The sequence below is a fragment of the Solea senegalensis genome, linkage group LG4 (genome assembly GCF_019176455.1).
Source record: "Solea senegalensis isolate Sse05_10M linkage group LG4, IFAPA_SoseM_1, whole genome shotgun sequence".
NCBI lineage: Eukaryota > Metazoa > Chordata > Actinopteri > Pleuronectiformes > Soleidae > Solea > Solea senegalensis.
Genome location: NC_058024.1, coordinates 5,214,457 through 5,227,688, shown reverse-complemented (window position 1 = coordinate 5,227,688; position 13,232 = coordinate 5,214,457). Strand labels below are relative to the sequence as shown.

The 13,232-nt window shown below is 38.5% G+C and overlaps 1 protein-coding gene across 2 annotated transcripts; it reads left to right on the top strand.

Moving 5' to 3' along the window:
* The first annotated feature begins 572 nt into the window (after nucleotides 1-572).
* On the top strand, nucleotides 573-9,041 carry LOC122767674 (gamma-parvin-like). Of its 2 annotated transcripts, none has more exons than XM_044023100.1 (13): nucleotides 573-830; nucleotides 1,487-1,562; nucleotides 2,359-2,423; nucleotides 3,057-3,159; nucleotides 3,348-3,491; nucleotides 4,286-4,401; nucleotides 4,491-4,546; nucleotides 4,638-4,672; nucleotides 4,768-4,829; nucleotides 5,858-5,926; nucleotides 6,026-6,127; nucleotides 6,931-7,003; nucleotides 8,571-8,844. In XM_044023100.1, the coding sequence occupies exons 2-13, from the start codon at nucleotides 1,499-1,501 to the stop codon at nucleotides 8,642-8,644; spliced, it is 963 nt and encodes a 320-aa protein (XP_043879035.1). In that variant the 5' UTR covers nucleotides 573-830; nucleotides 1,487-1,498; the 3' UTR covers nucleotides 8,645-8,844. The 2 variants fall into 2 exon arrangements, with proteins under 2 accessions (XP_043879035.1, XP_043879034.1); XM_044023099.1 differs by having other exon boundaries at nucleotides 576-830; nucleotides 8,557-9,041.
* Nucleotides 9,042-13,232: the final 4,191 nt, after the last annotated feature.

Sequence of the window (13,232 nt, the reverse complement as noted above, 5' to 3'; positions counted from 1 at the left end):
CTTTGGCTTTTTGAGAGATTGGCTTTTGAACTGGCAATTCCTACAATTTAGGTTTAGCTAAAGGAATTACTTGGCTTATTGTAAGCCTTTATTTTCTTGTCTCTTTCCTTTGTTGCTATGGTAACCTTCCACATCCCCCAAATTGCCCCCTTATATAGCAGATGGGTGGTCCTTTTTCTCTTTCTCATCTTTAACAAGGCCATGCAGTGCACATTCAGAGCCCGTTGGTTTGGTGTCGATCTCTTTCTCTGTCTCTTCCCTTTGTTGTGGGTGTATTTGTTGGGTAACACGGGGCTGGAGACCAGGCAACAACAAATTGATCTAGCTGGTCACAGATGGAGACGTGTGAGTCAAGACTGAGTGGCTGAGACCTCCAAGTATCACGTTTCTCTCCGCACCTCCTGAATTCTGATTTTCACGCAAGAGTCCCCCTTGTTCTCCTTGTCCGCTTCTGCTTGACAAATACCTATTATCAAAGTCTCAAATGCAGTATGCCTCAGCGACTACAACCCTTATCAGAAAACACAGCGACAAAGCCAGTATCGGAAAGAGGAAGTGCCACCGTCTATTCTGCCACATCCTCTTATTTGTGCTTGTCTTCCTTTTTGACCCTGCGATGTGTTATTTTCTATCCAAGCAACAGTTTGAAATTGAGTGCAGTCAAGACTTTTTCTGCACTGCTAGCAATCACAATAGCTTCTGTTCACTTTGAATGCAGCCTTCCACTTCCTATAGTGCTTCTTTGACAGATTGTGGATTAGACAACATTTAAAGAACTCAGTTCAGCCAAGCTCACCTGATTCTGTCAAGTTGCTCTCGGAGTGCTTCAGGTAAGTTTATTGAAAAAGACTTCTCATTTACGACCTCGTTTGAAAGTTACACACAACCTCAGGAAAAGCAAACCACACACACACACATAAAACAGAGACCATAATATCGACATGCTCCAGGTCATGTCTTTTCTGTCAGCGTGAGCTAGTTCGTGTATGCCGTATCTTATCACAGACTGTGATTCAAAATGTTCAGAGGGACAGTTGCTGCCTTGTAAGTCTGCGGGTATATTAACAGCACTGCACTTGATCTGTTTTGTGCTGAGTGCTCTGCTGAAAAAAAAAAAAAGAGAAAAGGAAGTGAGGAGACTTAATGCTTTCCGTCTTCATCCACTTCAGTTATCTGTCTCTGTTTTTCGAGCCCTCTAACACCCTCAGTCGCAAAAGTATCTTTTCAGAGCACACACAACTCCACTCCGCAAGTGCAGAGACAGCTTTTGTTTGTATCTGATGTACTGGAGGCACAAGATTTTGTGTCATTGCAATGAGTGCTCCCACTGCTGGTCGGTGAGTGCGTAACTCCCCTGCAGCAATAAGGTGCAAGAAAAACCACAAAGCCATGTCTAGAGAGAGAAATGTTCCTCCGAGCATGATGATGTAAGAGGTGTGTGTTCAGCGAGGTGCCTTGTATTGAGTTCTACAGGTGTTGTTGACAGATTAACTTGAAGATGGAGGCTGACATCTTTGAGTATCACAAAGAGGAGTGCAGTGTGGACACCGAGTCTTTCCAGGGTATGTATGCAATTAATGAGTTGTTACACACACACTGTGAAATCCCTCATTTTGTCAGTCGTGACCTGTGTTGCACATTTGGAGTGGACAAATTACACTTTTATGTTTTAGAATTTGCAACTAAGGGACTTTTCCAAACTTAAGTCTACTGTTAACATGTATATGAACCAATAACATTGGAATAAACTAAATACTTAGACACACCCATGAGAAAACAACTTAATGCTTTTCAGCTCAACAGTACTGAACTGTTTAGCCACCATTAAGGTGTAGATCTGGTCTGAAAGAGTGAATTAGTTCAGTGCACTGGGTGTATTTTGTTTTACTCAGGTGATTTAATTTAGCATCACTTTGTGTTGTTATACATCACACATCCATCAGACACTAAGCAACACTAGCATCCATTTGAAGTTGTGTTTTCGGGGCATCTACAAGTTGAATTCCAACAATCTGTGTCACCTCCTGGGGAAAATATCTGACAATTTAGTTGCTCACTCCTCCACTGTTTTCATAAGCTAGACAGTAAATTTAAATGTGTGCCAATTTGTGGTGTTTGGATGTGGAATCAGCTTTGTTGAGTGTATGAGGAAATAATGTCGTTTAAAATCAGAACAGTGAAGTCAAAGAGGCTAAAACACTCCAGATTCCGGTGATTCTTTCTCAGTAATATTATATTTCACCAGCTTGCATAATCTATAGTTAGCGCGTGCAGCAAAATTAAGAAAATAGCTACTTTGTTTTCATTTTGAGTAATAAGTTAATAAGCTTTGATAATAGTTTGTTTATATTCACACAGGAGAGAGGAGGAAGCTCATTCAGCCGACATCTTTAAAAGACCCCAAACTTGAAAAGCTAAAAGAGGTAAAAGATTCATTTCTGTTGTGTCTGAATTTCTGTTTCCCATTCAACATTTACATTGTTACATACGTGCATATATCCACGGATCCAAGGCTGCCCCTAAATCTTATACAGTATTCATCTTTAGTGGGCTGGAAATAAATCCGACAGGGAAAATACATTACAGAGCCTGTGTGTGTGTGTGAGTGAGGTATAGAGCATGAATAATATCTGATGCAGGCAGAGAGGTGGAAGGATCAATGAAAGTTTAATGAACATAATTATTAGAGGTGATGGGAGGTGGATTATAGAGCAGTGAGGAGCTAGTAGGATCTGACATTAAAACACATTTTTGATTGGAAAAGATTGCAGCTCGACTGCTTGTGCAAGTGGCAATGAATGACTGAATGAATGAATGAATGAATGAATAACCTAAAAAGCCTTGCCGGTGTTATATTTAGACTTTGGAGGGAAAACAAATTAAATACTTTTTTTTACACTTTGGGGCCACAGTGTGTATGTCGTTGTACGAGAATAGATAAAAAATAGTTCAATTTTAGAGTACAGGGTCCATGCTGTTTTTCATCTCCAACATCGAGCGGAGAAAAATGTCTGGAAGGAGATGAAAGCATTTGATGATGAATTGTGTCTTGCTAGGCATTAGTTGATTGGATCAATGGGACTTTGAAACCGGAGCACATAGTGGTTCAGAGTCTGGAGGAGGATCTGTACGATGGATTGGTGCTTCATCATCTGCTGTGTGAGTTAATACACATTTGTGATGATCGCACCCAGTATTACATTATAATTAACATACTTCCACTGTCTCAGTATTCAAATGAGGTGCTGAATATTAACGCTTTCCTTCCTCATCAAGAGCTCCTTTATGATGACCGCTCTAATCTCAGCAAAGCTCTGACCATACAAATTTGAATCGGTTTTCTCCAGCCAGATTGGCCAACGTACATTTGCCTGTGGAGGACATAGCACTGACCATTGCTGCTCAGACACACAAGCTGGAAATAGTTCTGGAGGAGTTGGACAAGAGACTGGGCCTGCAGGACAGCAGCCAGATCAAATGGAACACCAAGCGTGAGTCATGCAGCTGACAGCCCGTCACCAACAAAGCAAACAAATGTTCTGTCCTTCCTTACTTGAACAGGATTTGGTGCAAGCTCAAGTGTGCCACATTAGCTTCCAGGGATTTAAAATAAAGGTTGCGGAAATGAAGAGGCTCTGCCGTAATTATGTCCCAGAAGATTATCTGGTACAGTACTGAGTTATGGAAACAAAAAAGACCATGTAATAGTGATAGCCTGGTGTATAGTCACTCATCTTATAGGACAGAATATAACCTGATTATATATCCAGGCTTAATCACTCGTAAGTAGTCATTCAGAAAGTATTGCAACAATCAGATTTCATCCAGTCGGTGCTCTGTGGTGGACATAATAACACAACGTGTGGACTTAGTTGGCAGTGAGTCACTTAATTTAATCAGTCACTTAATTAATTTACCACTATTTCTAACTGATCTGCCATCATAAGAAAGTTCCAAAATGACAATTATATTGTTGTGCAACTGTGTTATTGATAAGTAATCACAGTCGGATTCTTGCTAAGCTGCAGCAACACTTAGTAGCAAAAATAATAACTTAATTGTGAGACCAACTGAAGGGAACTGTAACAGCTAAACTGCTTTTCTCCCTAATAATCCCTAATAATGAAAACAACCATACAAGGATGTCCTGTTACAACATTTAAAGGTTATCAATAACAGGAAACACTTTATGGATTGTTATTTATAGCTCTTTTAAATTGAATTTACGTGTACACTTGGTGGTGATGAATTCAAATTTTTGTGTTTTCTGCCATTCATCTGTCAGTCATCCACAACAAAGACCTTCTAGCTACTGTTCATTTGCTGGTTGCCATGGCGAGACGTTTCCAGCGTGAATTGGAGTTGCCGTCAAATGTGAAGGTTGAAGTTGTAACAGTGGAGGTGAGTTTGAGCTCCAGTTCCCTGCTCTCATTCTGCCTTGAACACGTCTTGTACTTAAATTGTTGTTCTCTTAAATCTTAAATGTACAGGTCAGTAGCAGTGGAATCAAATCCACCGTGCAGACAGAGGTCCTAACAGAGGATAAGTGAGTAGACTTCTCTCACGTGACATTCTGTGGACCCGTGGGGGGGAAATAAATGAATGCTATCGTCATGTATTTTTGGCTTCTTCAACAGCAACACAGGCTCAGACTCCTCCAGCAGTACTGAAAGTGAGTAAGAGTGGTCAGAGGCTGAGTCGCTGTTAACATCTTGAATGTCATCCAACAATGACTTAACACATTTTCCTGGTGGTCTGGTCACACAGGGGAAGATCCCATTGAGCAGCTGCTGAAGCTTGAGGCTCACAAGGTCAACACAGTAAAGAAGGTATAATAATGAGGAGTGAAGTTCCAAAGTGTTAACTCTCAACAGCAGCAGCAACACTGATCGACGAGACGGGAAATAAATATCTTAACCTGTACTTACAACACACGTGCCAGTGAATGTGGAGGTAGTGGGTGTAGGTAAATTAGGGAAGTGGTCATTTTAGAGAATGTTTGAAGCTCATTATTATTATTATTATTATTATTATTATTATTGTTCTGTTTGGTCTTAGCTCAGAAAATGTCCCAAAACAAAACTGTGCAGTAGAACTGTCCATTCAAATGGTGAGTTGACATATAGTAGTAAAAAGCGTCAGTATGTCAGACACTTGTTTACAACCGTCTTTACAAAGCATCTAATTTGGAAACTGGTTGGTTTTATCATTACTGTGCTAAAATTTTGAATGTCATGTCATCTGTACTTGAGGGTTTAAAGTTGTGATTTTATTAAGCAGCAGGGTCAATCCGAGTTATCCCTATATTAGCTCCGTATTTTTTAGCAAATGAGACACAAAGGGTTCATTGCTACAGATGTTAAGGGGAGGGTAATACGACATAAGCATAAGACAGAACACAGTGATGGTGGGAAAATGTCTTTTTCTTGTACATCCAAGCAGGCAGGGTGTCCATCCAATGTAGAAGTTTTTGTAAATCTAATCTTGTATGGGCCTAACATCAAGCCCATACTGTATATATTCTGGTAACTATTCTATTTAACTATCTTATCTTATCTTACCTTGGAGTGCCAAAGTGACTCTGACAATCATTTATTAACATACTTGCTAATGAATTTTCTGTTGTTTTTGCTAATTAATGTTAATAGTCTAATAGCCTGAGTGCTCACTCAAAGGCTGTCATCTGGAGTGCAGAATCAGAGCGCGTCTGTTTTCATTAGATCTGATGTTATCATTCTTCGCCCTGCTGACTGGAGCAAAATTTGCCAGGTTCTGATTAAAAGTGGAACAGTTCATAGTTTCAGCTAAATAACAGCATGTTTTGTTTCCATTTCTTTTTTTCCATTTTCATTTTCAGGCCATTTTACACTTTGTCAACCAGAATATGTCAACCGTGGGTCTGCAGGTGACTGATATGGACAAACAGGTTAAAAGAGCTCATCAGCTTTGAAGCACAAAAAAAAGAGAGAATGAGTCATTAATGAGTTCCCCTGAGATGTCGTCACCTCCTGGCTTTTCTCTCTAGTTTGCGGACGGTGTCATCCTGCTGCTGTTGATCGGACAATTGGAAGGCTTCTTCATCCCGCTCTGTGAATTCAGCTTGACCCCTGTCAATCACTCTGAGATGGTATTATTAGAGCAACACACTTGTGGTTTTATTTTATATATTCTCATGCATTAAGTGGGATTGTGTTGTAAAAAATAATTCAAGAACAAACAATTCAGGCTACATTAATCAAATTCAAAAGAATGCAATGCTAATTTTAATTAATTTCCATCAGTTATAATGAGCTAAAGCACTGAAACCTAATACAATAAACTGTATGAGTAAATTATTATTTTACATTTCCCATGATAACAAATGCATAATTGTGACTGTCACGGCTTTCTTGAAATCTTTGATGAGTCTATGAAAGAGTTATAACTCCTCATACAAATATGATGAGCTTATGAGCTTTGTGTATATACACTGTGACACTGTCCTCATTAGACCTTCCTTAAAATCTTAAACACTAAAAAGCTTCAGAAATAAACACATTATATATTTATGTGCCATTCATATTCCATTGTTATACACACTGGATTCTATTGCCATATATTCAGAGTGAAACCTCAACCAAAAACAGTAAAAGTTTTGCTATGGCAGTCTATTTTGCTATGTACTATATGTACATAAATGTTAAGCATAAATTGACAAATAATTAAAATACATTTATTGTTTCATGTTTTTAAAGGACAAAATTTACTTTCCTTCTTTCCAAAAACAAAGGTAGAAAACAAGATTGATGCCACTTTCACGTCTGGAGGTCACTCAGATTAGCGATAACGAGACATGAGTCACTGGAAAATAAAATTTTGTGCTGAATTATTGAAATAAAAATGTGATAAACTGATTTTGTGTTTGACATGTTTGGCTCTTCGATCCCACAGCTTCACAATGTGACCTTGGCCCTGGACCTCCTGAATGATGTAGGCCTACATTTGTCCAGCGTGAACCCACAAGGTGAGCTCTTCTTACTAATACTAATACTAATACTGCAGATGTGTACTCACATTAAAACACCAGGCACACACCATGGTAAAACAACAGCAGAAGTCAGTCTGCACTGAAATTATTTTAAATGTAAACCAGTGGAGCTCCAAGAAGGCAATGTCAAACTAATTCAGATGACGTCCTCCATGAAGCACATTTATCAGAATGACAGGGAAGTGCCAGAATTTGTTTGTTTGAGCAGCATCGCTGCAGTAGCTTGACTTCATCTCAGCTGTTCCATGCTCTGACTGTGTCTTGGAGGAAAAAGGTGTAATTGCTTGCAGAATATAAATGAGCACAAGTCATGACATGATGTGTATCATTGTGGATGATTGGCTCCGTTTGAGGTCATCATCTTTCATTTAGAGAGGAACATGGTGTCAAGGGGACAATGTCCACTGATAGAAACGGGGATTCACCACTACAGCTAGATCCTGCATGTTGTTACTCTGTGTGTGTATGTATATATACTAATTAATATCAATAGTCTATATATGTATATATATGTATATATATACTAGAGCTTTGGTTATGCTGTCCATTTTTAAAAGAAACGTATGAATTCTGTCATTCGCTAAGTACTCAGTTTTTCCCTTTGCTCTGATGAACATATGTACATATCAATCATTACTACAATATGTTATTATTGAATCATCATTATTTGGTTAATTTGCAAATATTAGTTTAGGAAAAGTTATTTTTTGTTTGAAGTAAAGTAAAACTATTTTTAAGGCACAATTGGAAAACAAAGTGAAAAAAACAGCCTATGTGAGACAAACCTTATCATCCTTATGATTCCCTACAGTTGTGTTATCAGGAATCACAGGGTTTCAAAAACCACATGTGGCTGTAAAGTTGGGTGGCCATGTCGACTAAAACAGTTCAGGAATATAAAAGGAGTGATTGTGAGTTACTCACTTGTGTAAGTGTGCGAATAAATCAATATTAAATGGACCTACTTCTCTTCCCCACAGATATATTACTGAGTTCACAACAACCAAATACAACCCACAGCCATACAGCCAGCTATTGTAAAATAAATCCCCAACACAATAACTGTTAATGTAAGGAGCAGCACAATTAATCCACGCCAGGAGCAAATGATGAATTTAATTCCATTATAGTGTCTTTTTAATTACTGACATAATTGCTGTGATAGAATGAGGGATCCCAGCACGCAGGGTCTAAAACGGGAGCGCACTGCATGCATTAATTAGGTTTTGCCGGTCGTGGAGTCGATCTTTATGTCACATTCATTCAGTTAGTTCATCTCACAACTGAGAACAATTTTGTTGGGATCCCATCTCACCAAGGACATATTGATTAGATTTCCATCTAAAGTTGTTTTTAGTCCTTCTGATCTATGACCTGCAAGGCTGGGTTATGAGAATAGTATTTAGCTAATGTTGTTAGCAAGTGACGGTAATGCATCCTCATACTTCACTGCCTCACTGGCTCGGTGGTTGAAGGCTGATGGTGGATTAAAAATATTCACTTCATGTTCTCTGTGGCTCGTCTGACAGATATTGTCTCTCAGGATGTTGCTGCCACCATGAAGGTCTTGTATGCACTGTTCAAGAAGCACAAAGAGAAATGAGAGGCGACACGTGAAGAGGAATTCACCAAATGGAAATATGCAAACAGAGCTGAAGATAGATGGAGTCAGTGTGTGTGTGGGTTTTTATTTCTCTCTCTTGCAAGTACTGTAAATCCAAAAGGATGAACTTCTCTGTTGTTACGTATTTTGTTGATGGAGGAACTTTAAAGCTGCACTGTGTAACTCACAGTGATTTTATGTTTTGTTAATATCCTGTCTCTGTTTGGTCTCCATGAACAAAAATAATGTAACATTATTATTATGCCACTTCCTTCATTTGAAAACAGGATCTTCTAAGTAGCACTATTTCTCTTCCTTCTTACACAGCATGAACATTTCCACTCCCCCTCTGCAACTTCCCCCGTACAACAGTTCTTTACTGCCACTGCTCAATAAAATGCTCTTTTTTAATCTGCATTATATTTTCATATATACGTTTTCAGGAGTACTGATGGAAGTGATGGAGAGAAGACCTGATAATGAGAATTATAAATGTTGAGTAGAAATGTAAAAATGTATTACATGATTTGATTTTATGGGAATTTGTGTGAAAATCCCTGAACAGTAGCATCAGCAGCGTTCCACTTTTTATTCCCTCCAGTTTTCTTGTGTTAGTTGACATTCAGGAACCCAATTAATGCATGTCTACCAAAATGTATCCATCACATTTTATTTCCAGTGACATTTCAAAAAGTCACTGATATGCCGTTACTGCATGTGTGTGTGTATGTGTGGCTTTTAAACACACAATGGTGGAGCATTTTAAAGAGACAGATATTTCGCTAAGGAATTGAGACTGACAAAAAAAAAACTTTCAAAGAAGGTGAACATTGGAATGAAATAAATGCATTAACTTGTATATCATGTAACTGGTGGATTAATAAGTAGGAGACACTTTGAAAACAAACACCAGCTTTACAAGTTTACTAAAAGCACTTCAGTATTTGACATATTTTACATTACGGCATACGCCACAGGTCCTGACTTGTAGGTCCACAAGTCCAAGTTAGTTTTCATTTCTAATATCTTGAAAAACAAAACAATCTAATCATATTTGTATAAAATTATATAACATAGGCTATTGTAACTGATCTGAAGTTACAGTTATTTGTAGATTAGAAATCCTTCTTCAGAGTTCACCAGTATCATTGAACAAGAACAAATCTGACTTTTTGCAGGTTTAAGTGGACACATTGCAGCCATAATGTCAGGGTTCAAGTTCAGTTCAGGTTTTATGAAATCTAACTTCTCTCTTTTCCAATTTACAGTCCTTAAACTGTTTCAAAACCATTGTAACGCACATTCACATTCATGGAATGCTAAAAATGCCCGGTCATAACTATAGGATTATTTTTTTTGTTTCCAGAATGAAGAGGCTGGATATATCGACCAGACAAACATGTTCATTGATGACTGTGACAGTGAGAAAATAAGACTGATAGTCACTGTGAGCCCATCAACAGAAAGGTCACATTTTAGTCTGTTTCCAGTTTCTAATCCATTCAAACAAACAAGGATGAATTTCAGGATAAACGTCTAACCAGTGTTGGGTAGTAACGTGTTATTTGTAATGCCGTTACATAATTTAATCAGTAACTAATAATGAAAGGAGTTGTTTAAATTAAAAAAAAAAAAAAAAAAAATGAAAGAAATTTAAATTCAGTAACTCTGTTTACATTACCAAACGCTGCGTTACTCCATTCTTTTTGGTGAGGTTTTACAACGGCACACAGTTCCCATAACATTTTAGCGATCAATAAAGTTTAATTGAATTGAAAAACAAAGCACTTGTCGCCCTCTAGCGTCCCTCACGTAATCAAACACGCGCCATGAAGATGACTGGACAGGCCGGCATGATGGCGAGCGAGAAGGGGAAGATAAGTTTCTCCTCGTGGAGGTAGTCACATTATTTTCAACTGGAGAGCAAAGGAAAAAACAACATTTCGGTAACTTCTAGACAAAAATACTTTCTACGGCGAACAACAGCAACAGCAACCTGCTGAAGCACCTGGAGAAGCGGCATGCTTCGACAAAGTTAGCAGCTAAGGTAGCTAACGCAGCATCCGAGACCGAGAGTCACAGCAGCGAGCACACACCCTCTCCACCCAAACAGCCGCGGTTGGAGTTCGGAAGACGGACCCATAGCCAGACACAACTTGATAAAACAATAGCACGGTATGTTTAATTGTTTAATTGTATCTCTTTTTGCAATATCAGGCTATTACTCCAAGAGTATAATGGTACAATTTTACAGATAAAAACACATGTTTTTTTTCACCTCAGATATGTAGTTGAAAATATGCTACCCATCTCCACAGTGGAGGAACCCTGCTTTCAGACAGATCATCAGCATGGTGCCATGTACAGGTAATGTTAGTAATGATAATAATAATAATAATAATGATGATGATAAAATGGAACTTGCATGCAAGCAAAACATACGTGTTGCAAGGGCAACCGTCATTGTTTACCGTGCCGATTTTCTTCTAAATCAAGACTCATGTGAAATATATTAACATATTACATTACATTTATCTTAAAGCTAAAAACTGCATGACTTAGCTTAACCAACCTTTTAGTGAAGTACTTTTTTTAGTTCCGCGGTATTTATACTGGAGCATTTCCATACTATTCTACTTTTCTCAGATCCTTATTTATCTGGTAATGTTTAACGAGTGTTTATGTTATGTTGTTTTGTGTGAAAAGGTGAATCAATTTTGTATTTGAATAGAATTTTTTCAAAGCTCAGAACTGTTTTTTTTTCAAAAAAATATTAAAGTTTATTTCTCATTCAGCTGCAAAGAAAGACAAATCATCTTCAGTTACTAATATTACAAATTACGAGCACCCTTTCTCCCAAAACTCACACACATACAGAGGAGAGCGTACAAAAGCTATACAGAACTTTTTTACTGGAAATTTTAGAGGTTTATCTCAACAGTGTACTGGAGTAAGAAAGTAATGGCAACAGTCTGGGAGAGATATGGCTGAACTGCCTGCAAGGTGCAATGTAAGGCTTCTGATCAAATTGATCCAAACAGTAACACAGGAGCGGCTGTCGCAACCATTTTGATCGCCATCTGTGTTTTTATCACTGGTGTAGTATATTATAAAGACAGATTTAAGTTTATTTAAGGTTTATTCCCTCTCAGATCTGCTTGATGTCAATCTGACTTACATTTTCTTCTTTTTTTATTCTTGATAAGCTACAGCATGATCACTAATACAATTTTTCTTTCAGTTGATGTTTATTGTGTGAAACACTTTGATGCTCTTATTTTACACTGTGGTGAAATATGACAAGTCCTTGAGTGTCAGGAAGCTTAGCAGCTGAATTTGTGCATATTTTAAACTTATTTCCCCCCAACATGTTGCAGCTGTTTCTGGGTTATATGCAGACAGAAAAAAAACAATATTGTTGGCTTTGGGGGTATAAACATGACACACACAGCTCATTTGCATAATTACATCCTTGGAATATTGACTTCATGTGGAGCTCTGTGTGGTTTTGTCATATTTCCTTTTTGTCATATTCAGCTAAGCATAAAAAAACCCACAATTTAATCTCAAAACAACGAGTTTATGTGACAGCTTTCTTTACTGTTCTTCACATTCAAAACTCAAACTGCTGAGATCCTGTTCCAGTCAGTCATCCACTGATGATCATTTGCTGCTTTTCTGAATCTGAAAGCACTTTATTTCATATGAATGAAAGCTTTTAATATATTGCACAGAGATTTGTCTCAGTTTATCTTCCAGAGTTGTCATTTCATATTTGGCTGTGTTTTGAATTTTACTACTTATAGTTGTAGTGCATTACTTTTAAATATAAATAAATGTCTGTCAAATTCAGACCATTATCAAATGAGTTCACACGATGCTTACTAAGCCTATATTGGCTTCAGACGACTCTTTTCGTTCAACACAGAAGATGCTGCTGCTGCTGCTGTTTCCTTCACCATGCTGCTCCAATTAAGTTTCCTTCATGCAGTCTGGAAGATACAACTCATACCTCTGGCGGAATTGTTGGCATGATTAAGACATGAATGGACGTTGTGCTCCCGGTCGTGCTTTCGCAGCAGTTACATCATGAGCTGGAGTGAGCGCATGTAGCCATTGAAAAATGAATGCCGTATGATTCTTGGAGCAAATCGTAATCAAAAGCTTTCTTTGGAGCGAGCGCGATGAGAGAAAGTGTATTCTTTTTCCCTCCCAGATATTGCAGAAGAGAGAGCCTTGTGCGTGCATGTGTGTGTGTATTCTGATGTGGACGAGAGTGTGTGTGATTTGTGTTTTGCTTGTGTGACTTTGAGGGAGGATGAGTTAAGACAGAGGGAGAGGAGGAATGCTGCGGTTTCCTTGGTGTTCAATTATTGCTCTGAAAATGCCAAGCGTTTGTTAGTGCGCACAGACACACACACACACACACGCACACACACACTCAGCTGTGGAGCTGTGAAACCACAGCACAATGACCCCCAGCTGTTAGTACGCAGAAAGCTGTTCTCAGCAGGACAAAACAAAGTACTGACTCCATATGCTTGTGGCTCGGGGAAACCTCCTCCTCCTCCTCCTCCCTCCCTCCTCCTCCTCCTCCTCGCA